This window comes from Crassostrea angulata, chromosome 3, assembly GCF_025612915.1.
Source record: "Crassostrea angulata isolate pt1a10 chromosome 3, ASM2561291v2, whole genome shotgun sequence".
In the NCBI taxonomy this organism is placed as follows: domain Eukaryota; kingdom Metazoa; phylum Mollusca; class Bivalvia; order Ostreida; family Ostreidae; genus Magallana; species Magallana angulata.
The window spans coordinates 507,318-526,804 of NC_069113.1; the positions used below are offsets into that span (position 1 = coordinate 507,318).

At 37.2% G+C, this 19,487-nt stretch overlaps 2 protein-coding genes across 3 annotated transcripts; one reads left to right on the top strand and one right to left on the bottom strand.

Moving 5' to 3' along the window:
- Window positions 1–598: 598 nt before the first annotated feature.
- LOC128177422 (cap-specific mRNA (nucleoside-2'-O-)-methyltransferase 1-like) lies at window positions 599–13,530 on the bottom strand. Its single transcript, XM_052844133.1, has 22 exons — window positions 13,441–13,530; window positions 9,428–9,567; window positions 7,655–7,816; window positions 7,448–7,540; window positions 7,227–7,298; window positions 6,945–7,039; window positions 6,666–6,738; window positions 6,358–6,550; window positions 5,952–6,070; window positions 5,321–5,417; window positions 5,052–5,184; window positions 4,626–4,811; window positions 4,444–4,500; window positions 4,237–4,294; window positions 4,065–4,133; window positions 3,792–3,932; window positions 3,594–3,719; window positions 3,200–3,291; window positions 2,684–2,800; window positions 1,315–1,433; window positions 1,065–1,173; window positions 599–921 (listed from the first exon to the last, which is right to left on the bottom strand). The coding sequence occupies exons 1-22, from the start codon at window positions 13,460–13,462 to the stop codon at window positions 783–785; spliced, it is 2,412 nt and encodes an 803-aa protein (XP_052700093.1). The 5' UTR covers window positions 13,463–13,530; the 3' UTR covers window positions 599–782.
- A 1,712-nt stretch (window positions 13,531–15,242) lies between these two features.
- Window positions 15,243–19,276, top strand: LOC128177428 (DNA ligase 1-like). Of its 2 annotated transcripts, none has more exons than XM_052844140.1 (3): window positions 15,243–15,364; window positions 15,727–16,016; window positions 16,890–19,276. In XM_052844140.1, exon 3 carries the CDS (start codon window positions 17,295–17,297, stop codon window positions 19,131–19,133), a length of 1,839 nt encoding a protein of 612 aa, XP_052700100.1. In that variant the 5' UTR covers window positions 15,243–15,364; window positions 15,727–16,016; window positions 16,890–17,294; the 3' UTR covers window positions 19,134–19,276. The 2 variants fall into 2 exon arrangements, with proteins under 2 accessions (XP_052700100.1, XP_052700101.1); XM_052844141.1 differs by having other exon boundaries at window positions 15,727–15,993.
- The last annotated feature ends 211 nt before the right edge of the window (window positions 19,277–19,487 follow it).

Here is a 19,487-nt window from a genome sequence, read left to right on the forward strand (position 1 = left end):
ACAACATAATTTTTAGGAAGAAGTGGTTGCTATATTTTTTTTTTTTACAGTTTTAGCCTCCTAGTTTTGTTTGCCAATGTTTGGTGGGCAGTGAAACAAATCAATTAAGGGCCAATCAGTTAATGATCTCCTATCAGCAAGATTCTAACAATAATGTATTTACTGTAATTGTGATAACTATTACTTATGTACAGTACTCTTTACAAAAAAAATAATAAATGGTAGTATATTACATGTATAAACCATGGCTCATAATTTGACACCAACTGACTCGGTCTCATAAACAACACACGACAAAAATTCAAATGATCTTGCATTATTACAAAACTAGCACACATTTTTCTTCTCTAAGAAATATGTCAGTCCCTCCTGGCGGCAGAAATGCTCCAAATTCAAAGTGAAATTCAGGAATTATTTGCATCAGCCATGTTTTGACTTAAACCTTCAGGGAATTAATGTTTGACATCTGCATTGTAGATGAACACTGAACAATCAGCTGTTACATGCACAAAATTTATATTTAACTTTCTAAAAAAAATCCCATATTTCAAAGCCATCTCCGCTGTATTTGAATTCTGCAGCAAAAAACAAGTAAAAATTTGATTCACAACAAGATGTTTATATAAATCATACAAATTTATATAAAGAGTCAATCAAAAACACATTAATAAAATTCTCAGCAACATTTCATGGCTCATGTTGCACAAGAAAAAAACAAATTGTTCATGAGCGTTGAGGATGAAGATGAATAATATATATATAAGATGTAGGTTTATGTAAGGTCACCGAGGAGACAACATTTGAATGTAGTCCAAGAAATTGTCTTTGGAGATCTTTTTGGGGTTGGCTGAGAATGCCTGATTTGGATGGATTTTCACTCCTTCCTCAAACTTCCATAAATAGCTTGATTTCTTGCAGTCACTGAAAATACCAATAAAAGTTTATCAGAAAATGTCAAGGGATCAGATAATATTATTATTGTAAAAAAATGTTGATCGTACAATGGCAAGTGAGTAATGTGTAAGAGCTTTGTAAACATCTATGATTTTTATTACTCAACTAACCTGCAGTTTGCCATACTGTTTAAAGGACAGCTAAACGTTGATTCTTTTGTAAGTGTGTTGTAAAAGTACTTTTGATTGGCTGATTTGCTAAGCGCCATAGTCCAGGGATCTAAAAAATAAGCAAAAAATAAGAAAAAACAAAACCAGTACAGTGAAGCCAAGTTATTTATTTGACTAAGTAAAAGTGATAATATCATTAAAGAAAGTTAATATCTTTCAAAAGATGTAAGCTATAGAAAACATTGTGTACCTTTGACAATTTTCACGATACAGAGACCAGAAGGCAGGAAGCATCGTCCGTCGTCACGGTCCGGGGGGCAGTAGCACAGACGGGGATTACTGGAGCCCTTCACTCGCCGGAACTCTAACCTGTCACAACAATAAAGACATATCACGTCCCAGGCAATAACTGTCATAGAATAACAAAATCACTGTACTGACTTCATAAACAGGGTCGTCTCTATGACCCGGGGGCGGGGAATTCCCCCGCCTATGATGACATAATTACCCGGCTATTATTGCTTTTCAAACACAATCTAGCTATAAGCTAACCTCCTTGACCCCCTTCTATTTTTTTGTTTCTTCCTCCTACTTCAAATTTAAGTAACAACTCTGATGAATCTTGTCATAGGATTGGAAGAACAATCAAATTTTTTAAAAAATCATTTAATCAAAATATGTGGCGTATCAATAGGATTTTGATATTATTATTTTCACCATTTTGTGCATTTCCATTTAATCTAGATTTCAGCTTTACTGCCAAACATTTTACAGAGATTACTCCCTATATATATTATTTGCCATCCTTTCATGGAATAATGATTTGAACAAACTTTAAGCTACACTACATGGAAATGCTTCCCCATACATGGTTTTTGAGAAGATTTCTTCAGATTTTTAAACTTTATATGTTCCTAAATGAATGTAAAATTTGACAACCCGGATTATGATTTGAACAAACTTAAGTCTACATTATCTGAGGATGAATCATTTTTGGTTTCAACTTTTCTGGCCAAATAGTTTTTGAAAAGATTTTAAAGATTATACCTTTAATTCATATGAAAAAAATTGACCCCCCTCTCCTATTGTGGCCCCAACCAACCCTGGGGATCATGATTTGAACAAACATGAACCTACAATAGATGAAGAAGACAATTTTTCTGTCCAAATGGTTTTTAAGATTAGAGATTTTCCCCATGTATTCCTATGTAAAATTTGACCCCTCCATTCATTGTGGCTCCATCTGACTTCCAGAGATATTGATTTGAACAAACTTGATATTAAGCTACCTGAGAATGCTTCCATGCACATATGTATCAATTTATAGGCTGATGGCATCTGAGAAAAATTTTTTTTTGAAAACGTCATTAAATTTTCATTAGTTCCTAATTATTTATATCCCCTTTACTCAGTAAGGCGTTGCCCTTCATTTGAACAAACTTGAATTCCCTTGGCCTGGGCATGCTTTGTGCCAAGTTTAGCTGAAATTGTCCCTGTGGTTCTTGAGAAGAAGACGGACATGTTTACGACGACGACTCCAACATCAGACATGGACAAGTTGTGATCAGAAAGCTCACTCAAGTGTTCGGCTCAGGTGAGCTACTAGTGACCGGCCTAACCTGTCAAACAGCTGATGGACCTCCTCCAGCCTGTAGATGTATGGGATGTGGATCTTGGTCAGATCGTTGCGAGTATGTTTGGTGATGCACCGCACAAACTTCTTCAGCCGCTCAATTCTACAGAAATTATTAGATGGTCATTATAATCACAGAACAGTTACATACATGATTTTTTAATGATTGTTTTAATGAACTTAGATTAATCAAGTTCACAGACAGCAGAAATCAAACTTATTAACTCTGTTAACCTTTTTACTCACAAAGAATTTACAATATTAACTAAAGTGGAATCTTTCTCTGGGTTAGTGTTCATGTACAGTATTAAGCAAAAGATAAATAGAGTAAGCAAACTTTAAGAAAGAAAATCAATAATCAATGAGAAATGAATTGTTTGAAATTAGTTTCTTAATTAAAAGAAAGATAAATTGAGTACAAATTTGTTTAAATTAATCTTTTAATCTCATGCATCAAATTCAGTTGACCAGACCCCTTGTCATATTAAAGTTGTAGACTTGCCTGTCGCTGAAGGCGTAACTACGGACATCTTTGCCATACAGGAAGAGAGCGTCTAGAGCATGCAAGATCGTCACCCTCCGCTGGCCTGTCCCCTGGGGGAGAGAGAGAAAAGCCAGGGTAGTAGCATGCTGTGTCTTCAAAAAGGTCACAGGGGGTGACATATGTATACCCCTGTGTTTGTTTATCAATCAGAAGAAATTAAAAGAAGATTAAAATCAGCATCAGCATCAGTGATGTAACAAGACTGGTCAATACACAGTACTGAGAATGAAAAAAAAAGTAAGTCAAAATAAAAAATCTGACCAACCCAATTTTTTTTTCTCACATGAATGTAATGTTGAAATATCTCATTATATTTTCAGGCTTTACGTGAAAAACATAAACTCTGAAATACCTCGCCTTTCATCTCCTGAACGATCTCCACCTCAATCAGTGTGTCTGTCGGTAGTTCGATTCGTATCTCATCCAACTTCCTCCACCGCGATTGAGGATTTCCATCCCATTTAAATACATGCGACCTCTGAAATTAACATTAGTTTTTAACAAGAAATAGCAGTGGTAGAAGTGATAGCAAACAATGAAAGCTGCATACCCCACAGCCGAGTAGGTACCAGCGCTTCCGTTCTTGGTTCCCCACCACATAACATCGGTAATTGTACGGAGTTTTGATATTGGAGAGCGTATCTGGGCTGAGATCCTCTATGTCATGGGAAATAAAATCCACATCACTCCCCTGTAACCCAAAAATCAATCTATAACTTAACACCTAACGAGCTACAAGTACATTAACAAAACTCAGAGAACCGGGTTGTCTCCTGTAGAATATTTGGATGCATTGTACATTTAATTTTCAATGCATCAGTACCTCTGTGATAGATTCAAACTTGTCTTTGGGATTTGATTTTGTAGGAGCTTTTCTGACTTCATCAGGGAGCTACAATATAGAAAAGAAAGAAAATAAGTCTTTATGCATATCATATTGAAATTCATAACTTTAACAGTTGTTTGGAGATATAATGAACTCTAGCTAAACCTACATTCCACCTCTTCAGGCAGTCTCTGCGGACATCAGCCTGCCTGGTCTCGTACAACTGACTGAAATCAAATGAATTCAAACAAATACACACGCCATCTTAAAATTTTATTTCATTTCATAATTCAAACAAATACACATGCCATCTTGAATTTTGTTTCATTTCATGTAACTTTTACCATCAAAGAAGTTTTAAAATGTTCATAAATACCCGTTCTGAACAAAAGCTTGAATCTTTTTTAAACCTGAAATCTGCATTTGACCAAGTCTGAAAATAAAACAAAAACATGGCTATATTCATGATAATCACAGGATAAAAGAGTAAAGAATGTCATATCAATTAACAAGGCAGTTTTAATTAAGAACAAGATGTTAAGAGCAAATTAGACTCACTTTACATTAGACTCATAAATGTAGTTGATAAAACACTCGTCAGCATGAAGCTCATCCATTGGAACAATATGGCAGACATCCTGTGTTGAGGACGGGACCAGAAGACGATTTAGATCTAGGTTAATCTCATGCATGTACTGTCTAACTGGGTCACTGTCGTCACGGAGACCCTGGCACACTATGTACCTGTTACCATGGAGAAGGTCAAAGTTGACAAATTTACTAAGTTAACCTAGATCTGGCTCTGCAGCCACAAAACTTGGATGAGCTCACTTATTATTTCAGCCACATCTTTTCACATAATATGCCTTTTGCTTAATTTGAAAGTGATGCTCATATCAACATTTAGCTTGTCATAGTGTTTTGGCCCGTTAAGCCTGCTACGTTAGGAGACAAAAGTAAGGATATCTTTTTAACGAGACAAACCTCTCTGAGTTTGCTGGGCGGCTGGTGACGGGTTTACAGATGGAGACTTTGTCGAAGATCCTGTACATCAGATAAACCAGCCCCACACTGAACGGGGTGAACAGGTCAAACAATTTACACACAAAGTGACCACCTGTCAAAACAAGAAACAACCAATAAATGAGCACCAATGAACAATGTAATTCTGTACAGCACATGGTAATTTCTCACTTCTGTTCTGTTGATTTTTTGATATGTTCATTAATAAACGAATCTGATCTGAACCTTACCGGGTCTGAGGATTGAAATGGCGACCAGGAACTGACAGAGATAAAGCTGTTTGGACAAAATCTCCTGGATGTTTTCTTGACCTTCCACCGAGAAACCCTGAATTAAAGTTAAAACCATTCTTCTATATGAATAGTTGGGCAAGCCAGGGAGGTGCACCACTGAAATCACTTCTCACTCCTTCTGCAGCACTGCTTGAGCTGCACCAATTTCTGAGGAGTGTTCAGTAATATAATCAGTGTACATCTCCCTCGCGCTCCTGTTATAATTTTATCAATAACCAATTTAATCAGATTGATCAATAACAAACTGTGCCGGTTGTCATCTGTATGCAGAGAGAGTTGTCCTTCTTTGAATGAAATGGCATGACTTTATTTGTTATTCATAAAAGAAAATCTCTTTTACTTATACTATTTGAATCTACTTTTTAAATTCATAAAACAATTCATGAGGTACTGAATGCGCAGTAAGATGTACATTAGAATGTACATAAGTGAGAAGAACTTTTACCACAATGTATGTACATGTAAGAGTACAAAATGAAGTCTACATTTAAATATATGTTTTTTGAAGCATGCATATCTTCAAGTTCTTCAGCCCAACAGATACCTTAAACACAATTTGAACACCTACCCCATCAGCCATAACAAAGTAGACCCCTTTGCCATCCGTGTTGTCCTTCACAAACTTGACAAACTCGGCCTGGTTCTTGGGGTTAAATATGTCCCCATCTCCTTCAATACCTCCCACACCTGGTCAGGTTTAAAGAAAATTTTAAGATCTTTAAAAGAAAAAAATATCTTGTTCTTTGTTGAAGAGTTCATAAAAGTATAAGGCTTGTAGAAGGTACATGTATGTTCTCAATCACATTGTGCCAAAAGCATTTTCTTGTACATTGATGTGGAATTCTCCTTGTCTAATAGCTATGAGGATAGTGGGATATGAATATATTGTTTCGTTGGGTGTACATATGCAATAGTAAATTGCACAAGTTTTTGTATTTTCATGAGTAGACAGTCTTGTATTGAACATTTCCTACCATAATGAGGCTCAAACATTTCAGGAGGTCCCGCAAAAAAGTCTTCCAATTTGAAGTCACAAGGACCTTTCAAGGTCATTCCGAATCCCTTGGCGTCCCCCTTGGTTCTCCACAGCACGTACTCACTGAAACCTCCCGGCCCCGCACAGATATCAGCGAAGAACAAAATGTCAGAAGGCTTCAGTATAGGTTTCTAAAAAACATGACACATTGGTGTATATATACATGTAGGTAGTAAAAAAAAAACTGAAGAGCTAACTTAATTAAGTCAAAATACCACAGATACTAATACCAGATATGGTACTGACCCCATTTGCATCCTTCGGTGATGTAAACATGTCATCAAGCATTGTATCCATGTTTGCCATTTTGACCGCTGCTCTTTGAAAGAGAATTGAATTTATTAGTACTGTATGTCAGTTATGATAAACACCATTTTTGTACAGGAACATGACACATATTTGTAACTGGTTGAAATAAAACAAACAATTCTCCGATATCTTGTAAGGATTATATCATGTTCTATCAAAGGGACATGTGTAGGGCTGGGAGAGGTAATACATGATGAATATATATGTAAAAGTTACCTGTTGAGAAAGAACGCCCCCCGTATCGTCTCGTAAGGATTTGATCGTGTTCTTGCTCTTCTCATTTCCTCTGGCTCAAGTTCATCAAATACATTCTAGGATGTTAAGAATTTCTTTTCAAAATATTATTTTTGAACAAATCAATTTTTAGGTGTACTGGTAGCAAACAGTAAAAAATCAAAATTTAAACAAAAGATTCAAAATAAGTAGAAGAGGCGGAGTTCATGTACATTGTTCCTACATATACATGTATCTTTTCGATGATCAAACACACTATCCTACCTTGCATTTTAAAATCGCTGATAAAACATCTTCATCGCAGAACTCTATTTCATCATCTATTGTTAACTTTTTCTGGAAAAGAGAGACATTTTATCATTGATGTAAACAACTTCAGAAGTTATGTACGGATAAGTAAATGTATGGACAGATGAGTAAATGTATGGACGGATGAGTAAATGTATGTACAGATGAGTAAATGAAGCATCAGGGGACTCCCATACCTTGCCCACGACTTTCCAGTTCCGCATTATCTCAATGCTGGGAACTGGCTCACCACATTTTGGGATCCAAGAAATCTCCTCTTTTTCAATGATCTGAAAATAGAATTTGAGTTTAGTGAATCAATAAAGTTCAAAATCAAAAGGTCTTACAATTAAGCTCGACGTAACCAAAGGTTCATTTGTTTCACCTCAGTAAACAACTTTTACCTCCTCAAGCTCAAAGTTCCAATCCACTTCCCTCGACGGCTCGAGTCCTTTGATGCGTAACCCCAGACCGCGCCTCCCTCTCTGATTGGACGCCTCCACAATCTCGGTCCGCCCCTGCTGTGCCTTACCCAGGCCCATTCCCTCTTTGTAGCCCATCTTGGCCTATAGATGGAACAAGGACAATGCTATATACATGCAGAACAAGTTTGAGTGTAGCTGCAGTGTTATGAAGATATAAGATCAATTCATCATTAGTCATAATTCCTAATCTTGATTTGCAGTTACGAAATTGATCTTATATTTATTAGCTTATGCTTCAAAAACTGGAAACCACCGAAAACCAGTTTATAAAATAGTGTAAACTGTTCCCAACCATTTTATATTGTATATGACTAATAAATACATGTATTGAATTAATTGCGTATTATTCTAAATTAACTTTTTGTATTAATTGCAGATAAAAACTGTCATTTGACTTTTAAAATGACTGCAATATGTATACAAAATTTAAATGTAACGTTAGGCGCATTGATACGTATTTGACGTTAGTCTTACTATGACGTAGGCAACATTCTTTATATCATATAAAATTATTTTTTTAGCCAATCAGAAAACCCTTTACAATCAGAATTAAATTATTGAAAAATAACTAATTTATGAAGCTCAGCACAAAGATATAAACACCCAGCACACGTCTTTATTACACGACTCTCCATTGATACCTAGTGATGGGAAATCGGAAAATTTTAATAATCGATTATCGGAAATAATCGAAAGTGTATAATCGATTAAATAATCGAAAGTTTTAAAATTATGATTAATTGAATAAAACAATTCTCTGAACAAAAACTTGCGTCTTGCGTTGTATATACAGTAATATACATGTACTTGTTTCAGTTGTTTGAAGCTATTAAATATTTATTCAAATCAAATATGTTAATAAAATTTAAATATTATTATGCACATACAATCTTATTTACTGCACCTGGTTAGAATAAAAGAAAACTAGGAAATAAAAAATATGTTGTACCATTTATAGTAACTAGGAAGATAGGAACAAGTTCAAACTTCAAACAATAAACATAAACAATTTAAAATATTACAAATTAATTTTAATTCAGAGTTCAAATCCCATTTCAAAAACATTCAACAAAAACAATTTTAACTGTTTTTAAACATCATAACTAGACAGTTCACAACTGACCGAGTCACATGACATACAACTTCAGTGTTTCACCAGTACCTTTTAAGGTTTTTCTTCAAGAAAATGAGCAAGTCAACATTTACACAATGTAGTCTTCTTTTTAATTAACTATTTCCCCTGCTATACTAATTGGATCTTGATTTGCGGCATCTGCCTCGCCCGTGAGGCTTGCACATGGCGTCGCCATTTTGTTTAAACCTATTTTCATTTTAATGTTTGAAAAAAAGTCGTCGTACGAAGAATTTTCGTAAATTACAGTTTTTAAAATTTTTTCTTAAACAATCGATTATGAAATTCTTAATCGATCATCAACATCGGGAGTCATTTAGCGACCGACTTTCGATTGTCGGCGATAATCGGCCCATCACTATTGATACCTAATTTTCTATCAGAAAAGTTCTCAGAACTACTGCTACAATAAACTGCATTGGGCAGTTAGGGTACCGTTGCACCATACAGCAGACTCTTCATCACAAAATATATCTATATCACCAATTAACTATTAGAAACACTTTACGACACAACACCATCAGAACCATAGAACAACTATCAACATCTTTGCTACTGACCATCATCCTGGCTGAGAAGTCATTATACAGGCCGCCACCCACATTTTCCACCTTCTTCTTTTTCTGAGGCGGCTCACCAAGGTCTCCATCGTCATTGTTAGAGCCGATGTGTAGGGCATCCTCAGGCTCTGAGTCTGAGTCTACAGTACATGTATCATATTATAGGAATATATAGTACACAATCATCATATTATCTACAGTACATGTTTCATGATATAAATCTACATCAGTATGTGTATCATAAAATAAATCTACAGTTTGAGCACATGGCTCAGTGCACGTGGTCATGGGCATTAGGCTAGTAACCAAAAAGTCGCTGGTTCAAACCCCACTGTGGTCACTTGATGTTGTGTGTTTGGCTGAATGCTTTTCGAGAGGATCTTAAAAGATTTTTCTCTATATCTTCCCATATGAAAATTTAAAGTAACACTTCCCCCCCCCCCCCCCCCCCCCCCCAAAATTGTTGCCCCACCATACCCAGGAGATCATGATTTGAACAATTTTAAATCCACACTACTTAGGGATGTTTCCACACAAATCTTAACTTTTCTGGCCTAATGGTTTTTGAGAAGAAAGATTTTCTCTACATATTCCCAATGTAAAATTCCTCCTCCCATTGTGCCCCCACCCTACCCTCGAGAACCATGATTTGAACAAACTTGAATGTACAGTAACTGAGGATGCTTCTACACAAATTTGAGAATTTCTTACCTTATAGTTTTGAAAAGAAGATTTTTAAAGATTTTTTCTATATATTCCTATGTAAAACTTGATACCCCATGATTTGAACAAACTTGAATCTAAACTACCTGAGTATGCTTGATCCATACCAATTTAAATTTTTCTGGACAAATTGCTTTTAAGAAGAAGATTTTTAAAGATTTTTCTGTATACTATTAGGTAAAACTTGATCCCTCCCCCCCCCTCCCCCCCCCCTCCATTGTATCCCCGCCCTATATCCAAGAACCATGATTTGAACAAACTTGAATCTAGAACGAAATAACTACCTAAGGATGATTCCACAGAAATTTGAGCTTTTCTGGACAAATTGATTTTGAGAAGAAGATTTTTGAAAAATACAAAAAGATTTTCAATTATTTTAAATTATCTCTCCTTTTCATAGAGCTTGATGCGCGACCCTTCATTTGAACAAATTCAATCCCCTTCACCCAGTGATGCTTTGTGCAAAGTTTGGTTAAAATCAGCTGAGTGGTTCTGGAGAAGAAGATATTTAAATGTGAAAAGGTTACAGTGACAATAACAGTTTTCTACAACAACGACAGACAACAGATAAATCTTGATTAGAAAAGCTCACTTGAGCCGTCAGTTCGGGTGAGCTAAAAATGTTGACTTTGAAATGGGAAACAAAGTTTTTGAGGTAGGTATTTTTTCACATGTGTATAAATTTATATACACAACTATGGTGTTTTGGAATTATAAGTTTCATTACTTTTCTTTAACACTACATCACCTACAAGTTTATTACATTTGATTTGAGAAAGATGAAATAAATTATTGTAGAACAGGTTGTATAAAGCAAAATAGTTAATTTGCATTTTATCTTCTTCTTCTTCTTCTTCCAATAAAGTGCAGGACTCGTTGGAGTATCATCGCACTTCGGCTTGTGCTCGGTGTGACAACAAGTGCATGTATATACAGTGCAGGTGAGATTAAAACCGGATAAAAGTTGGTGGTGCTCTAACGTAGACTGCATGCCAGGACCTCCTGTCGGAATTCATCCAGGGAGGTACTGTCCACTGCTCTCTGTGGCAAGTTGTTCCAGATCCTGATACTATCTGGGAAGAAGGAATGCTTATATAATAAGGTCCTAGCATAGGGAATCAGGAATCTGTTTGTGTGGCCTCTGGCTGAAGTCATCATTGGGTGTAACTCAGTTGTTGGAATAGCTACTTGTCCATGCACTATCCTGTACATCATTATAGCTTTGTTCCTGGCTCGACGTTCTTCCAAGGATGTCCACTGGAGAATTTCAAGCATTGATGTTACACTGGTTGTTTGTGAGTAGTTGTTCATCACAAATCGAGCCGATCGTCGTTGTACTGCCTCCAGTTTCTGGATGTTAAGGGCTGTGTGTGGGTCCCACACAGTACATGCATACTCCACTAAGGGTCTTACCAGTGTTGTATAGCATGCTGCCTTGGTGTTACGTGGGCAGTGCTGCAAGTTGCGTTGAATGAAAGCTCTGGTGGAATTTGCTTTCTTCGTGATGTTATCAATGTGTTCGTTCCATCTGAGGTTCTTGTGGATGGTAACCCCGAGGTATTTGGCAGAGTCCACGACTTCTAACCTGTGTCCACGGATGTTGTAAGAGTTGGTCACAGGTTTTCGTTTGTTGGTGACTCTCAGCAGTTGGCATTTGCTGGGGTGGAACTCCATCTGCCAGTCTGTTTCCCACTGTAGTAAACTATTGAGATCTTCTTGTAGTTTAATAGTGTCTTTGTTGGTACAGATATTACGATAGAGTACGCAATCATCAGCGAAAAGTCTAACATTGGATTGATGGACATATTCTGGGAGGTCATTTATGAAGAGGAGGAACATCAGCGGGCCAAGAACGCTCCCTTGAGGGACTCCTGACTGGACGGGGGCATTGTTGGAGCTCTTCCCATCAACTATTACTCGCTGGTTCCTTCCACTGAGGAAGTCCCTAATCCATTGGAGTGTGGACCCTCTTACTCCGTAATACGTTGCCTTGTATAGTAATCGCTCGTGGGGGACCTTATCGAATGCTTTGGAGAAGTCCAAAAGGATAAGGTCAGTCTGTTTCCCGAGATCCATACTCTTGGCTAGGTCCTGGACTGTCAGGATCAATTGGGACTCGCATGATCTGTTCTTTCGAAATCCATGTTGGGCATCAGTGAGAAGTCCATGTTTTTCCAGATGTTTGGAGATGCTACTGCATATTATGTGTTCTAGGATCTTGCATATGACTACTGTGAGAGAAACAGGTCTGTAGTTGGCAGCTTTACACTTTTCTCCTTTTTTAAAGATTGGAACTACATTTGCCTCTTTCCAGTCTGATGGTAATTTTCCTTGTGTAATGGAGGCCTGAAAGAATGTTGTAAAAATTGGAGCTAAATTTTCTGCTTGCTCTTTAATAAGTCGAGTTGGTATTTCATCTGGGCCACTTGCTTTATAGATGTTTAAGTTACGTAGCAGTTTACACACTCCGTTCTCTGTCACTGTGATGTTATCCATGGCAGGGTGTGGACTTGGCCCTTTATCTGGAATGGTACTTACATCTTCATCACTGTTAAAGACTGAGGAGAACTGTTGATTTAAGATGTTTGCTTTGGACTTCCCGTCTGAGTAAGTTAAGCCATCTGTGTCTCTGAGTGGAGCAACTCCTGTTGTTTCACATCGTTTGCTCTTTATGAAGCTCCAGAATCGCTTTGGGTTGTTTGTTAGCTCAGGACTGATCATGTCCTCGATGTAGTTCTTATAGGCTGTTTTACACTCTTTTTCTGTTAGTTTTTTTAGGCGTTGGTATCTTTTGATGTCGGCCTTATTGTTGGTGTTACGTGCTTTGATGAAGCTCCTTTTCTTTCGTCTTGATAGTCTCTTAATATCTCTCGTTATCCATGCCTGGTGAAATCTGGTTGACGAGAGTTTTGATGGTACACTCTCCTCTAAGATATTTAGTAGGTTCTTTTTAATGAAATCCCACAACTTTCTAAACCGTTGAAATTTTCATGCGAAAGGCATTTATGCAATTATGAATGGAATGCGACTGGTAATTGTAGAGTTTATGAATGAGGGTGCAATAGTGATGTAAACATTTGATTCCGTTTTAGGATACAACAAACTACGTCTACATTCAGCGCTATAGTGTCAGTGTCTTGAATCGGAGAGTACAATGTATGCGATTCATGTTATAAACTTATCAAAATGGCCTTTAAAATCGTCAGGTGTTAAAACACGATTATTAACATTTGCAAAAGACAATACAACTCTCCTAATATATCGCCAACTCGTGTAAAAAAAATAATAACCTGATAAACTTCGTGATGCCATGAAGTTGATCAACTTCGTAGAAATTCTACTTTCACTTTATTTGGCGGTTGTTTCTGTCTCGATTACAAAAGATTTGAAAAGAAAAGAAAGACAACCCATGTTTTTGCAATGTTACTTATGCAGGAATAAAATAGATACACAAAACATTATTACCAAAAAAATCAATTAAAGAGTAAAAAGTAATAAAAAATTAAATTAAGTGTACCGATAAATAAAAAATTTCAGTGATACCGATAAATAGAAAAATTCAGTGCTTTTTAAAATTACCAAACTATGACTGAAATACATGTACGTCTCACTTGTGTGTTTATTATAAATTGTAGTAGCAGATTCGCTAGATCCGTAATATTTACAAAATCTCTGGATGATTAATATAAACATAATCTCTTTAACATTATCTCAATATTTCATAAAAATTAACAGAATCTCTTCAATACGATCATATGATCTCTATAATAAAAAAAATAGATTAATATATAATATGAATAATATCTATATCATTTATACAGAATTTTATCTCTACGGTGTATTCGTTTGGTCGATTGAAGAGTTGCAAGAGTAATTCTAGTTTGCTCGTTTGCAGTGTGGAGATCTCCGGTAGATCAGTCTCCATTGTCTACTTTCCAAATACAATAGCAAGTCAAACGAATACATCCCCTAGACCAGAATATCTACATCATTCTTTACTCAGACTATGGGCCATTGAATAGACAGAATCTCTAGATCATTAATATAGACAGAATCTCTAGATCATTGATATATAGACAGAATCTCTAGATCATTGATATAGACATGCAGAATCTCTAGATCATTGATATATAGACAGAATCTCTAGATCATTGATATAGACATGCAGAATTTCTAGATCATTAATATAGACAGAACCTCTAGACCCGATTAATACAGACAGAATCTCTTGATCAATGATATATATATAGACAGACTCTCTAGATCATTAATATAGACAGAATCTCTAGATCATTGATATAGACAGAATCTCTAGATCATTAATATAGACAGAATCTCTAGACCCGATTAATACAGACAGAATCATAGACAGACTCTCTAAACCATTAATATACTAGACAGAATCTTTAGACCATTAACAAATATCTGTTTAGATCTATTTTTGAGCACAATTTTAAGATCATGAACAGAATTTCTTGTTCATTTTATAGAAGTGTTGAACATAATATAAAGATAGTCAATGTGAACAAAACGTTTACATCGTTAGCGCCTGGAGCATGTGGGTAGTGACAACACCCATATTGACAAACATTTTAGCAGATTCGTGACTTGCAGTCAAATTAAACCCTCTAGCTGTCAAAAATCGCATTGAATATCCGACTACAAGTTATTGATGATTATGAAGTCAATATTTGCTCAGACTTTATTTAACGCATAAATTCCACCGTTATATTAAATCCGGCAAATATACGAGATTGAGAACTTCAATCAAACGACACCCCCTGTCTACTGTGGAAAGTAACATGTTCCTGGGTATACGAAAACGATGTTACAAACCACGCAAGACAGGTGTACATGTATTTTTCATTTATTTATTTTTTTTATATAAGAAACCTCTCATGGAGAAATCGTTAGGTCGACTTTTTATTGAACGGCCGTGCCTCTTCCCAGGCGAAGTCTGATGGTCTAGTGCCGATAAGTAAAATTTGATCATAACTTGTCAACTCCCGGAGAGGGTTACTTGACAAATAAGGGTCCGGACGTGTCTACGAATTAATTCTGAGAGCCCTAACCCCCCGATAACTACATTCTGTTCAAACACACTGTGTACATAAGAATTCTGTCATACGAGACATCAGAACAAACCAGATTAAAAGAAAAATAAAACTACAGTAAAAAGTCGCAAAATAAGAAGACGGAAGAACTCGGACCGAGGTAAGATCGCCAGATACACTAGATTATTCAGGTCTTTATACGCTGCAAAAAATTCCAAAGAACCCATTTCATGTCTCACAAAAAAATAAAACGTGAAGCTTGGTGAGATTTCTACAGAAAGTGGCGAGTTTAATCAATGCTACTTGGTCGATATGTATTCAGATTTTAATTACTTTCTGCTGATGCCTCTGATTGCCTTTCAATTTGCGTACAGTGGAGTTATAAAGTATCGCTTAATTACAACCGAATTTATGTAAACTGTTTTATTTAGATCGATAAATACAAAAATGTTTCAAGACTTTTATTTATATTCGTTACGTCTTAACTCTGAACAGTTTTTTTTTTCTTATTTTCTAAATTAGCAACGTAAAGAAAAAAGTCAGATTGCTTGTCGACGGGGATCACATTTCATTTCATAACAAGGCGCTTTGTGATTTAATAAATCTGTCATTGACTGTGATTGGCGTTTTCCCTATGAAAAGTCTGACATGCTACAAAAAGTGAATTAATTGCCCCCCTGTGGGGATTTAAAGTGTCGGGGGTGGACCTACCAGTTCCGTCTTGTCGGTACAGTCGAGAGAGTGGGAGAGACGACTACCTGGGCTATCACGGAGGGACGGGAAACCCAGGTAATTACATCATCATTACCCAGGTAAGTTCTATGAAATATACTCAGTTGAAGTTAATTAATGAAATATACACATGTACGTTAAATGAAGTCATTAGCCAGGAAAATACACAGATACGATTATGAAATTACTATCCATGATATATAAAGGTAAGCTAATGATGTTAACGAAATCATTTTCTGTGGAGTATACACAGGCAAGTTTTTAAAGTAATTACTCATATTACATGTTATGTTAAAAAATCATTGTCATTGATTGGTTATCGTAAAAATATCATAGATCAATTGATTTGCTAAAGTACACGTAGGAAAAATTCCGTAATAATAACTTATAGAGATATTCATGTATACACTTGTAATCTTTTCTATCGTTCAAAAGATGCAATGTTACATAATTATATTAACTTTGGTTGGATTTTAGTCAAAGTTAATGCATATCAATGCAACGGCAATCGGACAAAACGCATGGAATACTCGATCAAAACTTATTTATTAAAATTCCGGCGTCATATATATATATAGCCCCCCCCCCCCCCCCATTTTCTCTATCAAAACATTCGTTTAAGTCTCTAGAATAATTCTCCAAAGAGTAAATGTCTTGATATCTACAGACGCCGGCGACTTTTCTTTCTGTCTGTAAACTTGAAGTACCAGGCCCTGTCCACTTAATTCACTGGGTGAACAAATATTATTAAAACGCATTATCGTCTTGGAGACTGTCGTTTTAAATGTCAGGGAATCTGCAATTTATGTATGAAGTGACAAGACGTAATCACGGAAATACGTCTATTTATGACTTTGTTACTTATACAATCAATACAAACCCAAACATTGTTAACTCCACAACTTTAAACCAATTGCCAAAGAAAACAAACAATTTAGGATTTTTATTTCCAGATTAAGCGGTGCTCCAGATTCACTAGGCTCTGTGAATTACTGAGACAGACAAGGATTTAGGGGTAGCTGAAATCTTCAGGGTGCCAACCAGTGACAGAAGATCGAAGCGATCAGCTAGCTCAAGAAACGCCGAGAAAAAAGTGGAAAGTGGACTATCTCTACCATAAACAGAATGGTGAGATCTCTCGGATAATGAGTTTAAAATCCAAAAACTTTAAACAGCTGAAGAATTTAGAGCGAGGAGTAATTATTTTCTCAGCACAATACTGGTATTGTCTGCCAGGACTATCTGAAGAACAATGAACAAGAGGCTACAATGTGATATATGAATATTAATGAAAACAGGAGAACTCCCTACAAAGAAAAATAAGCTGGATATTAGAGGAACGATAAAAGGTGACAACCATGAAACAAAAGAAGTTAGAAGCAAGTTGTTCTCGGAGACGGAATTTAAAACAAACACGGCCAAGGAGTCAGAATTCCGAGTCTGAGGACGGCCCTACAGAAGACAACAAAAGCCACGCTCCCTCAAAGACAGAGTGTATTGTAGTACCCGCCGTCACTCTGGACAGGGACACCAGTGAAGGAAAGGACCCCGAGATTACAGAATGTGACGAATCGGAAACAAATGGCTTGGAAGTGATTATTAATGGAAATACTGATCCCAAAGATTGTGAAGAAATCGATAGTAAAATCTGTGATTCTGATCTTATGATAGATAATTCTGTTAAAAATGAAAATGGAAATATCAATACAGAAAAACTGAATAGTGAAGAAAATAAAAAAGAAGCAGAAAGTGGGAATATATCACAAACATTGGAAGACTTCAGCACAGGTAGTGATTTCAACGATAAGACAGGGGAGACAAAAGAGAAATCGGAAAATGTTCGTGAAACCGACAAAGATCAGGACATTGACTCAGATGCTATTGACAAACAAAAAACAGACAAGGACATAAAAACTGAAATGAAGGGAACAAAAACCGATTTACGGACGATAGAGGAGGAGAATGAGGGACGAACGGACGCCGGGTCGGAGAGCAGCGCATCCCGGAAGTCGACGAAGAGGGACCGGAACTCACAGAGGAGATCAATCAGCGCCATGTCTACTCCCAGACACGCTTCCAGTAGGCACTCCTTCTCCTGTGTGGAGGGGAGACAATCTCTCCTGGGGGGTAACCGCGTCCCCCGCAGATCCCAGTCGGCCCTAGAACGACCCAAGTCCAAATCACGCGCGTCGCTGGGCGACCCGTTCAGGTTTACAAAAGCCGAGCTGGAGTGGTACCTACCCCGGAAGAGTTTTTTCGACTGTCACGACAAGGCCTTGAAAGAAGCGGGCGTGGAGAGTGCTGAGACAACAAACCGAAAGGAACAAATGAAGCAGAGGGTGGCTGAAAAGATCAAGAAAGAGAAGGATCTAAGGGAAAGGCGGAAAGAGCTAGAGAACCCTAAGCCAGAGGAAACAAAGACCGATACTACTTCAACTCAAGAAGACAGCCAATCCATTAACGCGGACACAAGGAGCGAAAAAGACGCAGACACCAAGAGTGAAATTGACAAGTTCGAAACAGAAGATGATGTAGTGATAGCAAAGCTAGAGGAGGCACAGACATTAATCAGCAAACCTTCACCCTCTAAAAAAGTGTCGCGTCACAAGAAGAAAACCCACGACTACGACGAAGACGAGGTTCGCGTGGACTACCAGCCTCTTCTCCAGTATCTCAAGTACGTCCAGGAACATCCCGACGAGTTCCACGCCCACCGTAAACAAAGCATCCAGCAGGATCACGTGGGGTCCAGGGCTAGCCCGTGGATCGTCAGGCTAGCAGAGATAACCGAGAGGCGAAACATGACCACGGCCCAGTGTCTGGTGACCAAGAGTGTGGTATTGGAGGCAGCGCGAGACATACGGCCACGGATGACCGACCCGGGCCAATGGACCATGTCGCAAAAGGAGAGGGCGTTGCTGGGAAACTTGAATCCTGGAAAAGGAAATCTGTTTGCCGCGGTGAAGCAAGACTTGCCGACTCACGACTCCCAGAACCAAGATGACGGAAAGTCGGACTTTGAAAAGGAGAAAGCCAAACTGGAGAAGTGGCTGAAAACCGTTTCTACTGCTGGGTTGATAAAAGCTAAGGAGCTGGCGCTGCGAGATCTTGGAGAAGAGGATATTTACCAGAGCAAGTGGTGGTCGTCTCTACAGACCTGCTCCTACCTCCGACAGAAGGGGATCAACTCCACATAGACCCCCTGTATGTGTTGTATCTATAACAAGTCCGACAGAAGGGGATCAACTCCACATAGACCCTCTGTATGTGTTGTATCTAAAACAAGTCCGTCCAGTGCATTTATTCAAAAGATATTGCATTAATTTTTTTTATATTTTTATCTACTTTAGTTGAATTAAAATTCAATAACATTGAAAAAAACCATCGTTATATTTTGGTGGATTTACTAAAGAAAGCAACCTGTTTACAGTGCCTATTCATTACTACTAGTAGTTCTATTTCCTTAGTTTTGATGTTGCACATGAGTACGTTTCCGGAATGGAAATAACAATGCATAAACCTATTTAAATCTTATTGATCAAAGTCATATG

What these genes read in the sequence shown, in the direction of transcription:
- LOC128177422 (XM_052844133.1), bottom strand. Translation starts at nt 13,462, where the DNA reads ATGGCATCACGAAGTTTATCAG. An exon ending in GGAACTTTGAGCTTGAGGAG is followed by an intron (nt 7,541 to 7,654) that starts GTAAAAGTTGTT and finishes TTCTATTTTCAG; the next exon opens with ATCATTGAAAAAGAGGAGAT. An exon ending in CATTTCAATCCTCAGACCCG is followed by an intron (nt 5,185 to 5,320) that starts GTAAGGTTCAGA and finishes TTGTTTTGACAG; the next exon opens with GTGGTCACTTTGTGTGTAAA.
- LOC128177428 (XM_052844140.1), top strand. Translation starts at nt 17,295, where the DNA reads ATGAAACAAAAGAAGTTAGAAGCAAGTTGTTCTCGGAGACGGAATTTA.